Genomic DNA, 25458 nt, shown 5'->3' with positions numbered 1-25458 from the left:
CCGGGCCAGACTCCCCAAACGCTGTGAAAGGATCTCTTTCCCCCACCCCAGGAAATGCGGTATTTAAAAATTTACTTACCACATTATCGGTACACAAACTCCATTCTTCTCTCTTTATTTCCGAAGATACACTTAAGATAATGGCAATCTATATGAAAAACCCGCCAAAAAACTTGCGCTGCGCATGCCCAGTGCAGCAAAGGCAGAATTTCAGCTGCCTTCAGCCCCGCTTGTCATTAACGGCTTGAAGCAGCGCTGATGGCACGTGGGGTGCACAGACCTTCGCGTGTTGCAAGTGCTGCGGTTGAAAGGCACGGAAAATTATGCCTATCTAAGAGATCGATCTCTTAGTTAGGCATAATTCTCCCATGCCTTTACTATTTATATTTAATAATTACCTTTTTATAATTTTAGTCAGTGTAGGCAGTGCTTACCCTGATGGCATGTGCCTGGTTCTATTTCAGGTAGAATTTTTTTTGTAAAGATTTTTTTTAGCTGTATGAAGTTATTTATTTCATGAAATATTTAACTTCTGGTTATGTGTTAGAAAAATTCTAAGCTTTTCTGTTATGTAAACCACCAGCAGAAAGCTTGGGAATCACTTTCAATTTATTGAAAATGCAGGAGCCCTCTGAACCCCCATTGGGGGGGGGGGGGGGGGCACTAACCGGCCTCCTGGACCCCGGGCAATACTTCCTACTTTATTTCTGGAGTGCCTGAAATATGAACAAAATCCTTTTATTTGTTTATGAGCAGCATTTGTACCTTTGCATTGAATATTTCTATTTTGGTCATTATATGCATCCATCTTTTGTCCTCATTGGAAGTGTATTTAAGATCCATTTGACGAGTCAAATGGAAACATTATCATTCTTGATATTTTGCCCAGAATTTAACTGGTACCTTTCCCTGTTTTGTAAAAACATGGTATTTCAACATTATATTAAACGTTAATTATACATAATTGCTTCTGAAATGCATACATAAAGCTTTTTTTTTTTAAACTAGGGCAACTCTAAGTTTTAATCTTAGAAAGTCCACGTTAGTTCATTTTAGTTTCCTTGTGATGAAGTATTTACGTCTAAATTTGATGGTTCCTTTTTATTTAAAGGTCTCCCACCGAAAATCAAAGTCTTCGGGATCATCCCACTCAAGAAGGTGAGTATTTTAAAAGTTAAGTGAGTATAGGTTTATTGGTGTCACATTACTGATACACAGTGAAACTTGTTTTCATGTTATCCAGTCAAATCATACCGTACATCAGCATAATCAAACCATACACAAGTACAACAGATGATACAAAGAAAAATAGTGAGTACAGAATATAGTACTACAGCAATATATAGTTAGAGCTAAAGAGAGACTGCAAATTAAAGAAAAATGCAATGACAGCTAAGATAGATCGGTGACTATACCCGTAGCTTATAAGAGGTCCACTCAGCATCTTGATAACACGGGAGAAGAAGCTGCTTCTGAATCCGGTGGATTATGCTTTGGCTTCTGCCTGATGGGAGAGCAGAAAAGAGGGAATAACGGGTTTAAGCGGTCCTTGACCTGAAGCCTGAGCTTATAATATAATATAATGTAACAATTACAGCACGGAAACAGGCCATCTCGGCCCCACAAGTCTGTGCCGAACAACTTTTTTCCCTTAGTCCCACATATAATATAATATAACAATTACAGCACGGAAATATGCTTCAAACGCTGCGGCACATCAGGGGCGGGGAGATTTACTTAGACGCGTTTTGATGCTTCCAATTTAATCATAAGAAGGGTGTGGTCATAAGAAGGGTGTGACTGCAAGTGAGCAGGCAGGGGAATAAAGATAGAGGAATTGTTAGAGGAGCCTCAGCCCATGAGCTTGCGAAGTAGGTCTGAGATTCTGTGTTCCCTACACACACACAGACGTGTGTAGGGGCTGTGGGAAGTTTGAACACCTAACCATGGCACCGAGAGAGGGAAACAATATGTTGTTGTCATTGGGGATAGTATAGTCGGGGGAATAGACACTATTCTCTGTCACGAGGATCGAGAATACCAAAGGCCCCGTGCCTGGGTTTAGGACATCTCGTCTGACCACAAATTCACACCCACTTGGTTCTTGGTCCTCAAAAGTATTCCAAATGGAATTTAAGCTGGAGGTGGTGAAGGGAGGGCTTAAGCCAGAAAGGGTTATTGGGAAGAAAGAGCTACTTTGAATTTAGTTGCATCTGGTTGGGTAACTATAGTTGGGTGGAGATTATTCCATGCTTTAATTGTGCGGGGGAAGAACAAATTGCTGTATACATCTGTCTTTGTAGCTGGGATCACAAATTGGGTTGAATGCCTTCGTCTGCTCCTAATTGGTTTGGGTTTGGTGTAGGTCTTGTAGTCTATGTCGAGCTGACCATTTAACATTTTGTAAAAACAGGTCAAACGGTGAACTTCTCCCACACCAATCTTTATGCCACGCGTTCTACTTTATAATCTTCTCGATCCTATGACAATTTGCTCTTGCCTTGGGTAGCAATCCAGAAATTATTACTACTTTCATTACTTTTCAATTTAGTCCCTACCTGCTCGAATTTCATTAACAGAGCAGACCAACGTCATTTGTACTCACATGGACCATGATGACTGGATCTAACCCTCCCACTAGGGAAAAGGCAATTCTGGATTTGGTATTGTGTAATGAACGGGGTTTGATTAGGGAGCGTAAGAGGTAGTGACCATAATATGATAAAATCCAACCTGCAGTGAGAGGAAGAAGATTAAATATGATGTGTTGGTATTTCTGTTGAGTAAAGGTAACTACTGAGGCATGAGGGAGGAGCTGGCTAAAGTTGATTGGAAAGGGACCCCAGCAGTGTAGCAGCAATGGCAGAAATTTCTGGGAGTAATTTAGACACAGGATCTTTTCAACACAAAGAGGCTGAAGGGTTCTAAGGGGAGAAGGAAGCGACCGTAGCTGACAAGGGAAGTCAAGAACAGCATAAATCTAAAGGAGAAGGCATATAATATTGTGAAGATTAGTGGGAAGCTAGTGGATTGGGAACATTTTAACACCAACAGAAGGTAACTAAAAAGCCAATAAGAGAAACGATGAGATGTGTAGGTAAGCTTGCCAATAATATAAAAGAGGATAGCAAAAGTTCCTTCAGATGACTAATGGTGTTTCGCAGGAGCATTGTTGAGGCTGCTACTCTTCAAATTGTATATCAATGATTTGGATGAGTGAATTGATGGTTATGTGGCCAAGTTTGCAGATGATAGGAAGGTAGGTGGAGGGGCAGTTAGTGTTGAAGAAGCAGAGATTCTGGAGAAGGACTTGGACAGTTTGGGAGAGTGGGCAAAGAAGTGGTAGATGGAAGACATAGTAAATCGGAGGTGCAAAGGGACTTGGGAGAACTGGTGCAGGATTCTTTGCAGGTTGATTTGGTAGCAAGGACAGCAAATGCAATGTTAACATTTATTTTGAGAGCATTAGAATATAAAAACAGGTATAATGTTGAGGCTTTATAAGGCACTGGTCAGACTGCAATTGGAATACTGTGGCAGCAAGATGGCTGTTCTCTCTCTGTCTTCAGTTTTTGCAGTAGAAACATTATGGGTATATTCTTCTGTCTGAAGAAGGGTCTCAACCCGAAACATTGCCTATTTCCTTCGCTCCATAGATGCTGCCTCACCGCTGAGTTTCTCCAGCATTTTTGTCTACCTAATAACTTGGTACTGTTTTAACTGGTGGCCTAGCATTACTTGTTCAACAAAGAATGTAGAAGAGCATGCCAGGACGTATTTAAAAATTGAGGAAGTGCCAGCGTGATGCTGGTGTAGTACAAGAGTACAGCTTTGCTAATGGCAAAAATAGCATGCGCAGATGGTGCTAAGTGATTTTACAATCTTCAGATTAGATTGAAACTCTGCAATCCTACCACGTTGTAAACCTGTGCAAATCAGCTAAGGACAGGTTGATTGAGACTTGTTCAATAAGCAATGTCTACTTTTTAAAATAAAGAACCGTTGCTTTTACGAGATCTTAGGACTGCCCAACAAAAGTAAGTATCTTGGCAGATGTTAGAAAGGTTAATAATGGCATATTCAGTGCCATATTCATTGTGGTTTCTGGTGGTTTTACATTATGTGGAAATACTGGCATCTCATATGCTAACCAAAGTGGCAGTGCCAAAACGTTTTAATTTACATTCCAGTGATCCATGGTGCCATTATGCTTCTGATGGTGAATGATTTTACAAACCTTGAACATAGTGTTCAATTTTCTTTTGATTGCAGGAAACCCTCATTTGTGACAAAGCACATTGTGTCAGATGATGAAACATCAAATGAGACTGCTTCTGGCTGCGAGAAACTGACTTCAAATATTGAGGACACGGATAATTTAGATGTGAATTGTCTGCCTAAAGGTACACATCTCTCTTAAATATTTAGGAAACATTATCTAAATACAAATGTGCACTTTTGTAACTCAATACAAGTGTGAGAAAGATAATAATTTGATAACTATTAAACGTTAGCTATTCCATAAATCAGTTTTGAACCATTAACATTTGATTTCTACCTTGTTAAGTCTAGGAGACAGCTTTCAAACACCTCATACCTATTCCTTGACCATGACCCCACCACCTAATACCAGGTTCCCGTCTCCCACACCATCAGAAGTTCTAAATACTTCAGAAGATCTCCCCACCACAAGTTCTTATGGTCCACCAACCCCATGTACTGATCATTTCAATCTCCCACCCAAGATTCACGAACAGGACTGGCAGGCCCATTGTTTTAGGCTGCTTTTGCCTCATTGAATTCCTCGTATCTTGACTCAATCTTGCCTTCCAGAGCTAATTTTCTCCATGAATGTCTAGTCCTCATACACTTCCATGCCCCATTAAGAAGGCCTAAGCTCCCTGTTTCTTTCCAGAACATAGATCCAAATGGTTCCCCTTCTTTGCTTAGCTGAACTTTTGCTTACCCGGAAAACTTCTTTTGACTGCTTCATTTTTTACAAAATAGTGTAGACATGGATATTTGCATGGTTTTCAACTTTCCGGCATCTTTGAGTATGTGAATACCCTCACCCGCATCTCCCATCTCCCATTTTCGGCATATCTGCTCACATCCTGCTTCCATCCCTAGACAGAATAGGGATATAATCCAGTTTGCAGAACTGCCAAGTTGTACGGATTTTTCGTAATTTGAATGGAAATGCGATCAGATTACGGATGTACGGATTTGCTTTGTAAAATATGGATTTTTTAAAAATCAGTCCGACTTCCGGTTTCATCTTTATAAAAAGTCATACTGTACCTCCAAAAATTATAGCATATTAAATCTATTAGTATTTTAAATTTCAAGATCTGGAAGCTTTGATCGGCCTGGCCCGCTCCAGGTTTAAACAGCGCTGTCAGTTTAAGCTGGAGCGCTATTGCCTTTACACATAGCGCTATGGGCTTTACACATAGCGCAATGGCCACAGTGCTATGGGTCACAGGTTGTTAGGGGAGGGAGAGGAAGGGAGGGCAGGAATAAAAGAGGGAGGGAGATAAAGGAAGGAGAGAGGAAAGATGGGAGGGAAAGAGGAAGGAAGAGAGAGAGAGCATGAGATGGAGGGAAAGAGGAAGGAGGGGGAGAGGGAGGCTTCCAAAATGGCTTCTACATCATCATCTGGTGCTAAAAGCAGGCAGCAGCCATTCGAACAGCAGTATACAAAGAGATGGCAATGAATGCACTGTCAAGTAAGGTGTGTAGAAATATCAATTGGTAGCAAAGTTATGCATTCTTGTACTCTTACACGGGTATGACTGCACATAAAAAATAACACTTTTTTCAGCAAAATGGCACCGCATTAAAATACTGATTTCCTCAGCAAAATACTGATTTTCGGTACTAGAATACTGAAATGCTCTGACAAAACTTGGCAGCTCTGAGTTTGTCTTTGCTTTCGCCCCACCAGCCTTTGCATCCAACATATTCTTAGAAATTTCTGCCAGCTACAGTGTATTCCCACCACTTTCGCATCTTCCTCTTCCCAACCCTTTCTTCTTTCTGCAGGGCCTCTTACTTGTTTGTTCATTCCTCCCACACGGTGCAGCGATTCTCCCTATACTTCCACCCTCATCAAAATCTGTGGATCCAAACATCCCTTCCAGGTGAACCAGAGATTCACCTGCACCTCCTCCAACTCGTTTATTGCATTAGGTACTCTTGACATGGCCACCTCTACATCTGTGAGACAAATTGCAAACTAGGTGATTGCTTTGCCGTGCACTTGCACTCTCTGTCATGGTCATTTGGAGCTTCTGGTTGCTTACTATTTCAATTCCCCTCCCATTCTCACCCTGACTAACTGCCAGGGTGAGGTCAAACTCAATTTTGCCTCGGTAATCTGCAACCCGACTACATGAACATTGAATTCTCCATTTTCAGATAATTTGTCCCCCCTCGGTCCCTCTATCCAACCAATTTTTATTCTCCACAAGCACCATGCCCTCTCCCAAATTACTTCCTATCCCTGACCCCCGCAGTTTCCATTTGCCCCCTTACACTATTTTATTTGTTCCATATTCTACTGTCATTTCCCATCAGGTTCTATCATCTTTAGCTCTTGCTAACTATTAATCATGTCCCAGCCTCTGTTATCTCCACCCTTCTTTTCCATCTGATCCCATCAACTGTCCACCCCTCCTCGTCTGGATCTTGTTCAACATCCCCTTATCCCTTTATACTGACTATCTCCCCTCCGCTCTCAATCCAGAGGGTTGTGTCTCGAACCGAAATGTTCAATGTCAATTTCCTTCAGCTGATGCCGCCGAACACACTTGAGTTCCTGCAGCAATTTGTTTTTGCCCCAGATTCCAGCATCTGCAGTTTTTTGTGCCTCCAATCTAATTTGAATCTCTGGCATTGAAAATTGTAGAACCTTACAAGGGGCTCTTTTAAAACTGAGCACTGAGGAGTAATGTAATATTAATTATATTATAATTTTTCAGAATAGGTAACAAAATTGTTTTCCAAATAGCTGTTTGAAGTATGGCTTTGAAGGCTTGTAGAACCAGAAGCATTAATCTGTGGTGGAGTAGGTGTCATGAAAAATCACTTTGGGTTAAGATTGTGATTTGAATGGTGCCTCAAGGGAGACTTTGGCCCGACTATTCTCCACAGGATGTGGGGAACCTTAAAAGCATAGTCCAATGTGGGTTCCTCTTGGCCCACTCTGTGTAGCCAACACTGATATCTGGCTTGGAGAACCTCATCAGCTCTTCCAATCTCCTGTTAACTTACAGCTTTAAGTGGTATTAGAGATTGTTCATTTTTACACATGTTTAATTTAAATTCTATATGTAAAATATCACTCTTTCAGGCACGGTAGTTGTACAGCCTGAACCTGTATGTGATGAAGATAAAGATAACTTTCGAGGACCTGAATTTAGAACCAAAAATCCTAAGAACAAAATGGAAACAACAAAGAAACGTGGAGGTAGACCAAATATTACCTTTATCTGATAAACTTCCAATGACATTGCAATTTTCTCTGAACATTTGAGTCGCATATTGAAATTGTTTTGAGTCTAGTCTGACTAGAGGAATGGTTTTGATTTTACATAGTACAACAAGGTTTACATTTTTAAAGAAAATTAGAACCCGAGGTTGTGGTGCTGGGCAAGAATTGGCCATCCAATCACCCAACTCATTTAACCGAGTTCATGACTGTTTAGTAATGAGTCTTCAGATAGGACTGAAGGAGTAGGTTCTGCCTTGTGTCTCTGCCTTGTTTGTTCTGCCTATGTTTGGCTGCCTTGGTTCTATATCCTTTTAAAACATTATCCAGCAATAACCATGAACTTGATTTTAAGATGTTTAAATGAGCTGGTAACTAGAAAGGTGTGGCTCTATCAATCCTATCAATTCATCTTTGGGCTCAATCCACCTTTTGATCCTGCATTCCAACAAATGCAAATCTTGTCATCTTTCCTCTTAATCAGAACCCCGGAGCGACAGTTCTGTGATTCTGAAATATCCTGTTTAATTTGTAGCATCTTGAATTGTGTACACAACCACAGACCATCAGCTAGTAGAGCCACTGTAAAACTTTGCCACTAATGAACCGAAGGCCTCTGCTGGTAAGGGCACACAAGCTATTAGTTTTAAATCTGATTAGAAGTCTATGGACCGCTGCTGTTTGGTGTTTTGCGCCTCTAAATTTTTTTTTTTTTTCAGTATGACCAATCTCAAGCCTGTCTGCGCTTACAAAGATCTGGAATTAATTGCTGTGCACTGTTCACCTCTTAGCCCAGTAGCAAAATGTGATCCCAATAGAATGAAATTTGGCATTGTTCGTTTTTTTAATAACGGGGATGATTTTACTAGCCACACTCTACTGGAGAATCTTTCTGTGACAGCATGCATTGTTTCCTCGTCAGAAGGAATTCCGCAAAATAATTAATATAAATTATATTGAATTGAAAAATAACGGTGGGGAATCTGAAATAAAATCAATATTGGAGATGCTCAGAAATAATTAACATTTCAAGCTGATGACACCAGTTTGCTCTTTTTTTCACAAATGATGAGTACTTCCAGCACTTATTACTAAAATGAAACATTTATCGGAGTTATGATTCTGAAGGATCTTTTAGGATGAAGGCTTCTGCTTTTGAATTTTATCTGGATTTATCTCTATCCTAATTTTTCTGACTTGGGTTAGCAAGTGAATTTCTTTACAGAATTCTTCAGAGCCCAATATGTACATTCTGCAATCAGATTACATGAGGAATACAAGAATGTAATTGCAATTTTATTTTGTCAGCCAATGAGCAAACATGGTTTACACCTGAGACTTTTCATTTCCAGATGAGAATCTGCATGGAATAGTCAGTTGCACTGCTTGTGGGCAGCAGGTAAACCATTTTCACAAGGATTCAGTTCAGCGGCATCCTGCATTGAAAGTTGTCATATGTAAGGTAGGTGTTCTTGCAATTGTATTGTGAATTTTATCCTGCTCCAATGAAATAGCTGTACATAAGTAAAACTGATCTGTGCTCTTCTGGTTTGCGGGGTTTTACTATTTGCGCAAACACGGTACGCGATAGCGCTATGATTTTTCGCCAGGTTACTCGCCGCTCTCATGTGCTGCGAGTGCAACAAGTTTCATTCCGATCGGTTGTATATTGTAAAAGTTACCGAAGTTAAAAAATCTTAAACGCCGCGCATGCGCAGATTCCTTCAGTCAGCGCCACGCAGATTGGTCTCTACTCCTTTCAGTCAATACCACGGCCGGGATGGCGACGCCCCTTCCTGCCCCACTGGCGACAGCCTGTCTCACGTCACAAACCCCTCTCTGCCCATCTCACAGTAACTTGTCTATCGTCTACCCACCACCGGCTGCGGGGGGGGGGGGCGGGGATAACTCTCACTCTCTCTCTCTCTCTCTCTCTCTCTCACACACGCTCACACACTCACTCTCTCTCACTCACACACACACACACACACGCTCTCTCACACATACACACACACACACACACTCTCACACACTCACACGCACTCACACACACACACACACACTCTCTCTCTCTCTCTCTCTCTCTCTCTCTCCCTCTCTCTCTCTCTCTCTCTCTCTCTCTCTCTCTCTCTCTCTCTCTCTCTCTCTCTCTCTCTCTCTCTCTCTCTCTCTCTCTCTCTCTCTCTCTCTCTCTCTCTCTCTCTCTCTCTCTCTCTCTCTCTCTCTCTCTCTCTCTCTCTCTCTCTCTCTCTCTCTCTCTCTCTCTGTCTCTCTCTCTCTCTCTCTCTCTCTCTCTCTCTGTCTCTGTCTCTCTCTCTGTCTCTCTGTCTCTCTCTCTCTCTCTCTCTCTCTCTCTCTCTCTCTCTGTCTCTCTCTCTGTCTCTCTGTCTCTCTCTCTCTCTGTCTCTCTCTCTCTCTCTCTCTCTGTCTCTCTCTCTCTCTGTCTCTCTCTCTCTCTGTCTCTCTGTCTCTCTGTCTCTCTCTGTCTCTCTCTCTCTCTCTCTCTGTCTCTCTGTCTCTCTGTCTCTCTCTCTCTCTCTCTCTGTCCCCTCTCTGTCTCTCTGTCTCTCTGTCTCTCTCTCTCTCTGTCTCTCTCTCTCTCTCTCTCTCTCTCTCTCTCTCTCTCTCTCTCTCTCTCTCTCTGTCTCTCTGTCTGTCTCTCTCTGTCCCCTCTCTCTCTGTCTCTCTCTCTCTCTCTCTCTCTCTCTCTCTCTCTCTCTCTCCGTCTCGTCTCTCTCTCTCTCTCTCTCTCTGTCTCTCTTGAAGGAGCTGCAAATGCTTCTTTTTATGGAGGGAGTGACTGAGGTTAAGGAAAAGGAGAGATGAGGGATTGAGGAAGGGGAAAGATCCTGGGGAGGTGAGGGAGGGAGATGGGTAAAGTGGGGGAGGGGAGGAAAGTTGGAGGAAGGGGAATAGAGGGGGGAAGTGGGGAATAGAGGGAGAGGAGGTCAGGAGGGAAAATGGAGGTGAGAAGTGGGGGATAGGAGGGGGGTAGGGAGTGGAGAGGAGTTTTGGAGGGAGGGAGTGATTGAGGGTTGGGGAGAGGTGAGGGAGCGATGGGGGAGGGGACCAGGAGCGGGGAAAGAAGAGGGAGTGTGAAGAGGAGGGGGAGGAGGAAATGTGTCTCTGTGGTGTTAATAAGGGCAAGGGCTTCTTTGACTGGGTACTTTGGTGGCGTCAATATATTTGGTAATGTAAGGGCATAATAGATTTAAGGATTTTAAGAATGAATATGTTTAAACCTTTTCACTATGTATGTAACCATGTTAAACTCTAACACATATTTTATAGAGCTGCCATAAGTACTACATGAGTGATGACATTAGCAAAGATGCTGATAATATGGATGAACAGTGCAGGTGTGTAATGTTTTATTTCTCCTCATTCATTACACTGGTAGGCCTAAAGCAGGGGTCGGCAACCTTGTTCTGCATACGGGCCAGACGCATGTCTGAGCGGATGGCGGGCCACATCTATCACATGTCCATATAGATCCCGCCCCTTCGAGGACTAGCCCCTAATTACTACTCACGAACATGGCGTACCCAAGGACCATTGCCTTGGCTCTGTCCTGAAGATGGTGGCTCAAATACTCACACCCACTCGTTCCTGGCCAATTGACAACCCCGATCCCGACAGTGAAGCACAGACACAGAAGGTGCGCGGCCGTGCCGATGGGTTTGAGCTGGATGCAGCTTGGTACTGCTCGGCGGCAGCTCCACCATTGAGGACGCCAGTGCAGGCTCCCTTGCGTCACCGTACCTGGGTGCATCAGGCCCTGGAGGTACCGGAGATGACGGAAGTCTGCGGGCCGGATAAATACGGGGGGAAAAGATACGTCTGCGAGCTGGATGATTTCAGGTTGCGGGCCACATTCAGTCCGGAGGCCATAGGTTGCCGACCCCTGGCCTAAAGTTTCTGCCTAAAATTTAAGTTTGGTTGGGTTGATTGTTTAGTGCATATCAACGAGTTGCACTAGTTTAGGAAATGGAAATTTAAACTAGCACCTTTCAATCTAAAAACCCAACTGTTAACAGTTCCAAAAAGTTCCTGGTACAAATAAATATGATTGAAAGAGCTTCATTATCTTGCTTTAACGATCGGGTGTTACGGGTAGAACTCGGGATGTACATGATTTAATTCTTTGACTTCTGACAATTTTATTGAGTTTCTTGATGGAAGTCCTAGGTTTGATTTTTTTTTTTTTACCATCCCCCCCAGCCCCCAACTGTTTCAGGGTATGTACCCTCAATGCCATCTAGAATGGCCACTTGTGTTGGGCTACTAACAATCTTAAAGTCACGGGAGGTTAAAGAAGAAATATTTAATTGTTGGGATGGATAGGGTGTGGGGAATGTTGAGAGGAAGACGGCATGCATCCTGCCCACCTTCATTCCAGCTAAAATAAAGGTGATCTTAAGTCCTGAAACAATAAATACACGAGGAAAACAAACCAATTTAATGGGGAGTTTCTATTTCCAACGTCAGGTAATTATTTAAAAATGTTTAAAGCTGAACTGTCTGATGTGAAGACATTATTTACCTTTGCAGAGCTAGGTGCTATTTTGCCCAGCACTTGGAAACTGCAGGATTAATAAGGCGAGGAAATAAGAATTTTAATGAGTGTTAAAGAAGGAAACTAATATAGTTTGTTATACTGAAGCTGCATGTGGCCGACCAAGATGTGATTGCTAGTTGTCCTTTTTTTTTGCACTTGTTGGCTTTGGTCATCTGCTGAAGAATACAATTTCAAGAATCACGATTATTATTTATCTGATGTAATGTTTTTATTATACTTACACTTGTTCTTCTGTACTGCAGATGGTGTGCTGAAGGTGGAAATCTGATTTGTTGTGATTTTTGTCACAATGCATTTTGCAAAAGCTGCATATTGCGCAACCTGGGTAGAAAGGAACTATCAAATATTATGGATGAAAACAAAAAGTGGTACTGCTACGTGTGTAATCCAGCGCCTTTACTGGATTTGGTCACAGCTTGTGATAGTGTATTTGAGTGCCTTGATCAGCTTTGGCAACAAAACAGAAAGAAGAAAGACTTTGAAAAGTTTAAATTTGACACTGGAAAATGCAAGTCTCCAGGCCTTCATGACAGTGATAGATCTGTAGATCAGGATTATAAAAGAACTCCAAGAAATTCCAGTAAAGATTGTAATGGACAGGAAAAGGATATAAGTTCGTTGAAGACCCTTTCTTCGGGATCTGGAGGTATTACATATTCTTACAAGGCATTGAAAGTGCCAAAAGACATTCTGAAGAAGGCTCGCAAACTAATTGATACGACAGCTAACTTGAATATTAGCTTCGTAAATTTTTTAAAACAAAAGGAGTTGGGTGATTCTGTATCTAGTGTAAGCATGAGACAGTTGAAAGCATTTAAGTCTGTGCTCGGTGATCTAAAGAAAGTGCATCTTGCATTGGAAGAAGTTGTAGATACAGAGATTCAAGACTTAGAAATGGAACAAAAAAAATCTGAATCCTTACAAGATTCTGTTAGCAAAGATGACGCACAAATGTCAACTAAAAGTGAGAATTATTTATTACCAAATAAGCCAATTGCGGAAAATTCGGTTTTAGCAGCAGACACATCTGATCAAATGGAAGTGTCTTTGGTTTCGAGTGAACATGACAAGACTGAAGATGAAAATATCATACCTGTAGGAAAAACTGATACGTTAATGCTTAATCCAGCAATAGACGGTGTTGAAAATGACTGTTCATTAAGTGAGTTCAAAAATGCAGCTGATGCTGCAGATGAAAGTACAAGCCTGGGCCTAGAATCAGAAATGGTAGATGAAACTTTGCTTAACAGTTTAGATGAGGCTTTTCATATGGGATGTGCTTCTTCACCTACTGGAGATTTGTCTGCGGTTTCTGACCCATTGTTACCAGATTTGGAAACAGTGAATAATTCTGCAAGTGACAGCATAATGCTTGATGCTGTGTTGCCTAAGGCAACTATTAAAAGTGACAATAACTTGCAAAAATCATCAGAGTTTGACACTAGTTCTAGTCCAGTGAAGCATGAACTTTCAACAAATTTGACCCCAGTTTCATTGAAGAGGAGTAAAAAAACAACAAAAGGTATACGTAAGAAAAAATTGCCAAAGAGGAGCAAACAAAAGGTGCCCGAATCTGTGGCTGAGGCTGCAGCGGACAGTGATGAAGCCAAGGCTGTGGGGAACAGTGATGATGCAGCAGAGTCTGCTGGGGATGGTAGTGCAGCTGAGTCCGCTGGGAATGGAGATGGTGGAGTCGAGTCTGCTGGGGATGGAGACGGTGGAGTCGAGTCTGCTGGGGATGGAGATGATGGAGCCGAGTCTGCTGGGGATGGAGATGGTGAAGCTGAGTCTGCTGAGGAAGGAGATGGTGAAGCTGGGGCTGCAGGAGATGGGGATGGTATAGTTGAGACTATACCGGATGTAGATGGTATAGCTAAGACTGTACGGGATGTAGATGATACAGCTAAGGCTGCAGGAGATGGGGATGGTATAGCTGAGACTGTACGAGATGTAGATGGTACAGCTGAGGCTGCAGGTGACGGAGATGGTATTGCTGAGACTGTATGGGATGAAGATAGTGCAGTTGAGGCTGCAGGGGATGATGGGAGTGACGCTGAAGCAATGAGGGATCACAGTGATGCTGGCTTTCCAGATAATGAGAGTGGTAAGGATGTTGCATTAGAATCAATGGATGATGAAAACCACGATGCTGGGGACGACAGCAATGGTGATACTGTGGACAATGTCAGTGGTGCAGATGATTTGATTAAAAACAAAAAGCTTGTCACTAGATCTCAAAAGGGCAGTGCAAATTTTTCAAAAAAAAGAAAGAAAAAATCTAAGGATGAAAGTGGAAATGATACTGCAAATGATGCTACAATTGATGCTTCGGTTCTATCAGACACTGATACAAAGCGGTCACCTCGCGTAAAGACTACACCCTTGAGACGCCCTGCAGGGACAGGGATTGTTAACTCCAGATCTGAGGAAGACACTGAAAGTGGTGGTGGCAAAAAAAGAAGGAAATCAAAAAGTAAACCCAAGGACAATGAAAAAATTAATTCTTCAGCAAAAGCCAAGGCTGTCCGATCAAAAACATCTAATAAAAATGTCAAGTCTGATTCTGATAAATCAGATGCATCTCATAAAGTTGGTGTGCAAATTACCTCTGACTCTGATGAAATACCAGAAGTACTTAGAAAGGCAGCAGTGAAGCGTGATAGTTCATCTGATGCAGATAACAAAAACAGTGATTCATCACAGAAAATTATTAAAAAGGCTAGTTTGTTTGGTTTGAGAAAGCGCATGCCACGAGTAAATAACACGGATACCGTTAAACGAAAGAGGAAGTGTTCATCCTCCAGCTCAGATTTCAGTGGAAAGCCAAGAAAAAGAACTAGTAAAAGAATTAATGTTGCCAATAAAAAAAGACGACATAATTCTGACTCCTCCAACTATGATTCTGACCTAGAAAAAGAAATAAAGAACTTGAGTAAAATCAGTGCAGCAAAAAAATCAACTTCAAAGAAATCCAAAAAGCAAGCAACACAGGATGATGGGGATGATTCATCCAAAGATAATGAGAAAGTTGCAACAAAGTCTGCTCAAGAAAAGACAAAATTAAAACGCAAGAAAAAAACTAAGGAAAGAAAGCAGACCTCTTCATCCTCGTCAGATGACGATGAAGCTGCTGAACAAGCAGACAAGCATGATCTTCCTGGAGAAGGAAGCATTGACGAACAAAAGATACAACCTATCATGGAAAACATTGTGCTTGCTACTGGATCTGGATTTTGCCAGTCATCAGGTAGGTAATTTTTTTAATTGTGAATTTTTGTTGGGAGTTGCTTGTGTGTTCTATTTATGTTCTCAATGTACGGTATATTTAGCTGTTTAGACTTTCAAAATATTTGATAAGCAAGAATAGTCAGCATTGAACTAATTTTTTTTTAAATGTTTTTGCTATCTGAGCAACCCTGGCAGCATATGATGTCTTTGACTAATTGTCTTTGATGTAATGGTGAGCTGTCACCTTGACACAATAGTCCGTTTGCTGGAGGTCTTCCCATAGGGTTATTCGGTAGTGATGTTAAAAGACTGATCATATATTTCCAAGTCAAGATGGTGTGTAACTTGAAGAAGGCCTTCAACCTTTTTAATAATTGAGGTCATAGGTTTCTGAGATGCTATAGGAGTAGCCTGAGCGACTAACTAATGCATTTTGCAGACAATACACACCATGGCCACTGTGTTCCACTGATGGAGGTAATGAATGTTCAGGGTTCCAGTTAAGGGCTATCGGCTCTTTGCTTAACAACTTGACTTTGCACTTTGAAGCTTGACCGTTGTTTTGCTTGTTGATAATGTTGTAGTCTTAAACGTTCAGTCAATTATCCTGTAATTGCTATCTATATGTATTACTTCATGGCATTGTTCATGGATCTCTAGAGATCAGCTTTTTACCCAGAGTGGTGAATCTGTGGAATTCTCTGCCACAGAAGGTAGTTGCGGCCAGTTCATTGGCTATATTTAAGAGGGAGTTAGATGTGGCCCTTGTGGCTAAAGGGATCAGGCGGTATGGAGAGAAGGCAGGTACGGGATACTGAGTTGGATGATCAGCCATGATCATATCGAATGGTGGTGCAGGCTCGAAGGGCCGAATGGCCTACTCCTGCACCTATTTTCTATGTTTCTATCATGGTGCTAATTTGACCAGTTTTTTTCCTCCACTTACTTTAATGTTTTCTTTAAAGCCCATATTTAGATTCAGTGTCCACTATGCTTGCATTCTACTTTAAAAAAAGATGGAACCGTCCTCTACCTTAAATATCCATTAAAATGTAAATTTTCAGAAAGGGTATCTACTGGCCATTGCTCATCTACAATCTTGGTGGTTACTTCAAAGGAAACTGTACCGAAACACATGATGAACATAGACATTCAGTGCAACAATAGAGCTTTCTTTCCACAATATCATATGCTCATAGGATAGAGGAGCAGAATGTGAACCAGAAGGGGAGGGGGCACAAGAATTTGAGCCAGATGTGATTATTAGGGAGCTTAAGGTAAAGGAATGCTTAGGAGATAGTTCATAGGTTATAGGAGCAGAATGAGGCTATTTGATCCATCAAGTCCACTGCCATTAAATCATGGCTGATCTATTTTTCCCACTCACCCCTATTCTGCTGTCTTCTGCCCATAACCTTACTAGTCGAGAATCTGTCAGTTTCCAGCTAAAAATATCCATTGGCTTGGCCCCCACAGCCTTGTGTGGCAATTAATTCCACTGATTCACCACCCTCTGACTAAAGAAATTCCTCTTTATCTCCTTTCTAAGGGTACACCCTTTTATTTTGAGGCTAGTGCCTCTGATCCTAGACTCTCCCATTAGTGGAAACTCCACATCCACTCTATCCAAGCCTTTAAAGGCTTCCCGTCGACAGAATCCTGATATTTTGTTATCTCTTGTTTCCTTCAGAATTGTTGAATGCCAATCTTCTGATCTGGTTGATCTTAATTCTGTTTTTCATGTTTATTTGTAATTCTGTCCAATCTATTTTAATATTATAAGTTGCATGATTATCATTAAACATTAGCAGTCAAGCATAGTTCTATAGAGTTTAGAGGGCTGCAAAGTATTAATTTAATATTTCCACCATACAAGATGATTCCATGTAATGTACTTTCCCTCAGTTGCTCCATATAAGCTTTGACCATCATTTCAACTGTTTTTTATTAAAATATTGTGCAACTATTCTCATTACTAAAACACTTTCTATTAATTCAATGTTACATGAGATCAATAGATATAAGCTCTGATTTGGTAAGGATCCCTCGCCCGTCTTCCCCCCCCCCCCCCGCCCCCGTCTTTCCACCCCCCCCCCCCCCCCCCCCCCCCCCCCCCCCCCCCCTCTCCCCCTTCCTCCCCCTCCTCCTTTGTACCTCCCTTTCTTCATGCCCCCTCCTCTCCCCTGTGCTCCCCCTGGACTCGCACCTTCTCTCCTCCGTTAATCTCTATGCCTTAATTTCACAATTTGCAATTATTGTATTATTTTTGGACACCTGTATTTTCATCTCTGACCTTTGTCCAATCTTCTGCCTGTCACACCCCTCCATCCCCACCTGCATCCACTATCACCTGCTAGGCTTTTTCTTGCTCCTCCTCCCCTCTCTCTCCCCCCCCCCCCCCCCCCCCCCCCCCCCCCCCCCCCCCCCCCCCCCCCCCCCCCCCCCCCCCCCCCCCCCCCCCCCCCCCCCCCCCCCCCCCCCCCCCCCCCCCCCCCCCCCCCCCCCCCCCATGAGGAAGGGTCTTAACCTGAAATGTCACCCATTCCTTCTCTCTAGAGATGCTGCCAGTCCCGCTGAGTTACTCCAGCATTTTGTATCTATTTTCCTTGTTTATAGATCACTTGAACTTTGTTGAAATGTCCTTAATGATCAGAGATATTTAAAACCAAATGAAATTAAGAAAATAAAATTTAAAGTATTAACAAATTATTTTATGTGTTAGATATTTGCTTTTAATTAAAACAAGTGAACAGAGAAAAAGCCTTCTTACCAGTCAACCAATTAAGGGCTGGGGAGGTCCAGTAAATTCTCATGAAGCTTTGGGATCAGCTGCAAAGTGCAACAGTGAAGAATCCTCTGGCACTTCAGCTCATTAATTTGCCCACTAGATTTAATACCTTCTTCAACAGTGTTTGGGTATGCTTGTTTGACTCCCTATTTCAATGTACAGTTGCACAAACTGAGACCAATTTGCCCTGGATTCTCCAACACACAGAGCTGTTGGCGAATGAGCAGAATATTTTGGTGTAATGAAAGCACTGTAATTTTGTAATAACTAATAATTTAAATGTATGTCTTTGTAGGTGATGAAGGAGAAGGCAATTCAAAAAATGTCACCCAGTGTGCCAGTGATGACTGTGATGATGATCCTGAGAATAGGTAATGATTGCTACATTGTGGATTAAAAAAAAAGTTTATAGTTTTGTGCAGTCATGGATATTTCTTTAAGCAGCCAAACCCAATAATGTTAGTATTTGTTTTTTATTTTTAATGTAAGCCTTTTGTTTCTGTTTGTCAGAAGACCTAAAATAAGTTCAAACATTTTAATTTGCAGTTTATAAACCATTTTTAATAAAAAATAAATACCTGCCCCATATTTTTATTTGAAACTGCACGGTTCAATATGTTAAAATTTGAATCTAATATTGGTTGTTTGTCACTGCACAGTGTTAGTTAATCGTGTGTTTTATTGCCTATTATCCATAAAGTTACTGCATTCATTGGAAATACATGGGAAAATTTGTGGTTCAAAAAATGCTTTTCCATGGTCTTTACCTCCTAAACATGCTTTTTCCTCGATGAGGACTTTTAAATAGTTTCATTTGTAAACTAGAATTTTTTATTTTTTGAGATGGGAATAGAAGTTGTGTCCATATGTAAATTTGTCTTTAAATTAACTTTTTTTAAATCTTTTTGGTCAAAAATATGAGAATATTAAAGGAGATTTTCTAGAAGGAAACGTGCAACTTGCTAATTGCATTTCTGTTTACAAGGGAATGGGTCATATGCAAGCTTTTAAAATCATTTATCTAATAACATGAGATGTTTTAATCTGGGAACAAAATTTTAGGGATAATCCATTGAGGTTTTAATTCCACATGTTCTTGAAAAAGTATTTAAAAAATAATATGTCCTAATTTGTTGCATGATGTTGCAGACACTGAAGGTTGGGGCATTGCTATTTATTTGCAGGCTCGCTTAACTAAATTAAGCTAGTGAGAATGAGAATTATGTGTCCCCTGCTGAATGTGGATTCTAGCATTGTTTGGTATTTTAAATTCCACTTAAAAATCCTGCAGCCACGGATGTTTTGTGCTGCAGAGAACTTTGATGGAGTGGGATCTGAAAACCCATTAATTTGTAGTTTGTTTTGGTTGGGACGAGTTTTTTTTTTTTAAATGTTGCTCATTGGGCAGGGTTAAGTCTTTTTTACTTTCTGTAAGATCATGTGATAGGAGCAGAATTAGGCCATTCGGCCCTTCAAGCCGACTCCGCCATTCATGGCTGATCTATCGCCCCTTCCTTACACCATTCTCCTGCCTTCTCCCCATAACCTCTGACACCCATACTAATCAAGAATCTATCTCTGCCTTAAATATATCCACTGACTTTGCCTTGACAGCCTTCTGTGGCAAAGAATTCCACAGATTCATTAGATCATCATTTCACAGATGATTAAAGAAATTCCTCCTCATCTCCTTCCTAAAAGAACGTCCTTTAATTCTGAGGCTATGAACTCTAGTTCTAGACTCTTCCACTAGTGGAATCATCCTCTCCACATCCACTCGATCCAAGCCTTTCACTGTTCTGTATGTTTCAATGAGGTCCCCCCCTCATGTTCTGTCCATGCACTTCCATGTGAAACCTTAGAAATGTTAATCCAGTTTATCTAACTACTAATTTAAATTTGTGAACAAAAGTGATCTTTAAATTATTTAAATGTGCAATAGCTTTTGATGCAGCTTTTTGCAGTAAAATAGTTTTTATGAGTAATTATGTTGTCCTCCTGGTGGGAAATGAGACTTGACTTATCAAGATCCCAAATATGACTTTTTGACAGCCATGACTTTTTGACAGCCATGACTTCTGTTCTTACATTCGATGTGTTGGAACATATTGGATATAATTGTCCAAAATATAACTGCAATCTTTAAAACTTAATTTTGAAATCGATATGCAGGTTTAAATCTAGTCATCAGCGTTTTATGGTTTGCTACCATGTACTTTGTAATGCATTAAACATTTTGTGTTACAAATCCAAGTAATAAATATTCTGTATTGCAAGGCAAAGTGGGGGGCACTAACTTAAAATTGGTCTTACGGTGAATATGTGCAAACTCGGACTATTTTCAGGGAGAGAGACGAGATTGGCCAGATTTGAAGTACCCAGAAGGCATTCAAGGAAACATTTTGTAGAGCTGTGAGATAACCACATGAAGAGTGGTATACCAATGGGACAGACCAACTTCCATAAACTAAAACTAAAACTAAATGAAAACTGTTAATTACTAAGCCATAATAGTTGTGCCAAATAGTAAACACAATAGATCCATTTTTAAGGTGTTGTGATTTTACCACAGCCGATTTATTTATTTTTTCACTTGGAGCTACTTCATTAGATGTTAACATTTGCTACATCAATGTAAGATGTTTTTTACATGTTATTTTGTTATGTTAGCTATGTATTCTGGAGATTTTGGTGTCTTACATTTTTCAAAATTGTGCACAAAACATTTCCATTGGAAAATGTACAAAATGACTGCTGTTAAAACGGCAACTTTGTTTTATTGCCCCGGATTGCAGATTCTAGGATGGCTATTATTTATGTTTCATATAGGGTGCAAAGTTTCTGCTGTAATTTTTGTTTTCTTGTTTACAGAAGGAAATATTTGAGACTTAACCACTGCTATCAGTTACATTCGCTGCTGCATTAGTGAAATCAGTTTACATTTAAGATATTTTAGCAGAGATTTTGTAGTATCTAGCTGTATCTTGCATGTAAAAATCAAATCAACATAAGTATTACATTTTTAATTAATTCATCATTCTACTGTACATCTAATGGATAAAGATCTAACACAGCAAAAACAGTATTAATGTAATATATTGTATACATTGTTCTGACATAAAGTAAGACATTTAGATTTAAATTATTTCTTTGCAGTAATTCCTTTATTTTCCTTATGATATTGTCAAGATCAAAGGTGACATGTTCCATATTTTATGTTGACGTATGTAGGTTTTTAAACGAGATTGATTGAACATTTGAAAGCAACTTTGAAAGCATTGCCGCAGTGCAAATATTTTTGCTCTGATCAGCTAGACTTTAAAGTTTCACTTAACAGCAGTGTTTACAGTACACTACATTTTCAATTTCTGCAACGGCACAAATATATGAGAGAATTACTTTATTCTAGCTTTTTTTTCTGAGCAAGCAACTTTTTGCTTTTAATAGTGTGTAATAACCATATAACAAACCATATAACAATTACAGCACGGAAACAGGCCATCTCGGCCCTACAAGTCTGTGCCGAACAACTTTTTTTCCCTTAGTCCCACCTGCCTGCACTCATACCATAACCCTCCATTCCCTTCTCATCCATATGCCTATCCAATTTATTTTTAAATGATACCAACGAACCTGCCTCCACCACTTCCACTGGAAGCTCATTCCACACCGCTACCACTCTCTGAGTAAAGAAGTTCCCCCTCATGTTACCCCTAAACTTCTGTCCCTTAATTCTGAAGTCATGTCCTTTTTTGTTTGAATCTTCCCTATTCTCAAAGGGAAAAGCTTGTCCACATCAACTCTGTCTATCCCTCTCATCATTTTAAAGACCTCTATCAAGTCCCCCCTTAACCTTCTGCGCTCCAGAGAATAAAGACCTAACTTATTCAACCTATCTCTGTAACTTAGTTGTTGAAACCCAGGCAACATTCTAGTAAATCTCCTCTGTACTCTCTCTCTTCTGTTGACATCCTTCCTATAATTAGTTAATTCATAAGTATGGATACAGGTTCAAGTTTGTTATTCAGAAATTGGTAAATCCTTGTTTTACTGCATGGGACTGTGAAGGTATCCAAATTAAATATAAAGCTTCCATGAATGCTGAGTTAGAATTGGGTCAAAGTGGCTATCTCCATTTGTTGCTGCCTTTAGATTAGCAAAGTAAATGCACAGTGCACATTCAGATATAGCCATATTATAGTTTTTGTTGCCCTTTGGATTAAATGTTTTTCGTGTTCCTAGAGTTAAAACTTTTCCACAACGCTGTAAGGCTTTTGGAATTTCTGATGGTTGAAAAACATACTTTGACAAAAATGCAAACTTACTGAAGGAGAATATTATTTCCCTTTAGGATTGGAAACATGTACATGAACCTGAAATTTAAACAAGCTAGAATTACGAATTGCACCATTGAATTTAATCTGGTAGAGCTCAAAACAAGATATGACTACCTTTTTCTTGTATTCCTTTGCTTCTGTTTGTTATGTTCTCGTCAGAAGATATGAATATTGGGAAGCAAGAAAATTTGAAATAGGATCATCAGTGATCTTATTGAATAGTGTAGCAAGCTAAAGGGTCAAGTGGCCTACTCTTTTGTACTTGTGCTGCTTATGTCCAGTGGCATGATATTTGTTTGCTATCGCAGCTGGGTGGGCACCTTTCTTGTATTTTGTCATGACAATGGCTAGTGGCATAGGCAAAAATTACAATCTTAAAAATGACACCAATGAACTTAGTGGAAGTAATGCATTAGCAATGCCCTGAATTTATGCAGATGTGTTGCAATTGAAATCGCTAAACAGGACCTTAAATGACGTTCCCATTTTCATCGGGTTTTAATCAGTCATGGATTATGACACAGAAGAGGTCCCTCGACTCAGCTTCTTCATGCTGACCAAGATGTCCAGCTTAGCTAGTCCCATTTGTTTACATGTGGCCTAAATCCCTCTAAATCTTTTCTTTCTATGCATCTGTCCAATCTTTAAAAAAAATATTGTTAATGTACCTTCCTCAATTACTTTCCCTGGCTGCTCGTTCCATATACCCACCATGCTCTCTGTGAAAAGGTTGCTCCAGCATTTTCAGTTCCCTTCTCACTATAAACATTTATCTTCTCATTCTTCAATTAATATTAATTTCAAATATCCCTTACCCTGGGAAAAATTATTATTATACACATCTAAAATATCATCCCTCAGCCTCCTGTGTTGCAGGAAATAAAGTCTTGAGTGTTGCAGTCTCTCCCTGTTCATGCCCTGAAATGCTGGCAACCACAAATTTTCTCTGCCATTCCAGCATAATGGCATTTTCTTCTAGTATGGTGACCAAAATTGAACACGATATTTCAAGTGCGGCCACACAAATGTCTTGCACAACTGTCAACATATTGTCTCAACATCGTTCTCCATTCCCTGACTGATGAAGGCCAGCTTGCCACAAAAACCATCTATACCACCCCATTTACCTGAAACACCACTTTCAGATAAATATGTGCTTGCACTCCAAGGTCCCTCTGCTCCTCAACCTGTCTCTGGGCCCTTTAGTTTATCGTGAGGGTCCTGCCCTGGTTTTACAATATCTCACACTTATCTGAATTAAGCTCCATTTGCCATTCCTCGGTCTACTTGTCCTGTTGATAACGATTCCACCGTAATTCTTGATAGCCATCTTCACTGTCTACGATGCTACCTATTTTAGGGTCATCTGCAAATCTATTAATCATGCAGTGCACATTCCCATCTAAATCATTGATATAGATGACAAACAGCAAAAATTCAGGGGTGTGTTTCCACACACAGTATCTAGTCCATGGAAATGGAAGTTTCACAACACTTACCACTTCTCTTCATACAATTCAATACGGTCTAATGGATCTCGGTTGTCAATAAGGAACGTAAGCAAGCAATCTTGAACATTACCTTTGAGTAATATTCTATTTTTAAATGTTGGCATCGTTTCCAGCAATATTCAATGATTACCAAATTTTATAATGGAATTCTAGTTGAGCTTTGGCATTTTTAATTTTCCCCCCAAATCCCAAAATAACTGAGATATCTTGTATCCTTCTTGGAGGAAAGTAATTGTGGCAAGTAAAGCTGTGGCACTAAGACATGAAAATATATGCAGTAGTAGGAAGGGAAAGAATAGTGGTGAAATCAAGAATTGCAGGCGCTGGTTAACACACAAAAGGACACAACGTGCTGGAGTAACTCAGTAGATCAGGCAGCATCTCTGGCGATCATGTATAGATGATGTTTTGGGTAGAGACCCTTGTTGAGACTGGGTCAGGACCCTTCTTCAGACTGGAATAGAGAAATTAGCCTTGCCCTCATTCGGGGGAGAAGTTGAGTATTTGAATTGCTAGAACCATACAAAGGTTAGTCAATGTTGATATTTTTTAGATAATGTAGCAATGTTACAAAATTTTGAGATTTTAAAAATCAAGTCTGCAATTTATCCCATCAGATAAAGCATAAAAATAAGTTTAATTTGGCACCTAATTCACTTTCATATCTCAAGTATTTAAAACGTTATGGCCATTTTCATACTCGGAAATTAGCATCTTGTTCCCTATTGATTTTCTATGGACATAACAAAAAAGCTGTGATCGTGGACAGTCAAAAACACATAACTTTCTTAAAAATTAAGAGAACTGAATGAAATTTTCAGTTATCATAGATTGAAACATTCTGAAACAAATATAAAATAATCTTACTTGGATGACCTGAAATTAAAGCATATAATTAGTTAGTTACCTAATTGTAGCGAATTCCAAACTTCAATTACTAGATCTAAACATCTATCCATTTCTTAATAAATGATTAACATTTTTAAATAGCCTAAGTGTCCAAATAATATTCACAAACAATTCACAATAAAACATGATTTTTAAATCCAATTTACATTAATTTATAGGCCAAATGGAAGGAATTTAGTGTTTAATTGCTGTAAATTAAAGTCCATTTAAATCAGCTTTCTAGTGGGATCCTGTGCACGCGCTGGTTTAGAACGTTCACATTGCGGTAGATTTGTGCCCTCAAATGCCCAGAAAAATACTGCGGGATATAATGGGCCCAAAATTAGCTACTCGCAACATTAAACTTTGTATAAAGGGATCTTAAGAAGCCCTTTATTGGTACAATAAAAATTTGGAAACAAATAAAATTATCTTTAAAATTAAGAAATCTATCACTGTTAATGCCAATAGCGAATAACCCTTTACTTAAACCATCTCTTATTGATAAGACGTATAACCAATGGGAAAGTCTCGGAATTAGAAGGATCAGGGATATGTACGAAATGGGAAACCTACTATCATTCCAACAACTACAATTAAAATTTAAATTGAAAAACAACCAATATTTTAAATAT

At 40.2% G+C, this 25458-nt stretch overlaps 1 protein-coding gene across 1 annotated transcript in view; it reads left to right on the top strand.

Moving 5' to 3' along the window:
* Nucleotides 1-25458, top strand: part of atrx (ATRX chromatin remodeler) — a 225058-nt gene that overhangs the window by 55696 nt on the left and 143904 nt on the right. Inside the window, 7 exon segments of the mRNA XM_055644141.1 lie at nt 1112-1158; nt 4273-4403; nt 7355-7471; nt 8845-8954; nt 10784-10851; nt 12314-15318; nt 18383-18458. Of these exon segments, the coding sequence (XP_055500116.1) occupies nt 1112-1158; nt 4273-4403; nt 7355-7471; nt 8845-8954; nt 10784-10851; nt 12314-15318; nt 18383-18458 (3554 nt within the window).

This window comes from Leucoraja erinacea, chromosome 12 (genome assembly GCF_028641065.1).
Source record: "Leucoraja erinacea ecotype New England chromosome 12, Leri_hhj_1, whole genome shotgun sequence".
NCBI lineage: Eukaryota > Metazoa > Chordata > Chondrichthyes > Rajiformes > Rajidae > Leucoraja > Leucoraja erinaceus.
The sequence above is the reverse complement of the archived record's forward strand: the minus strand, read 5'-3'. Positions and strand labels throughout refer to the sequence as shown.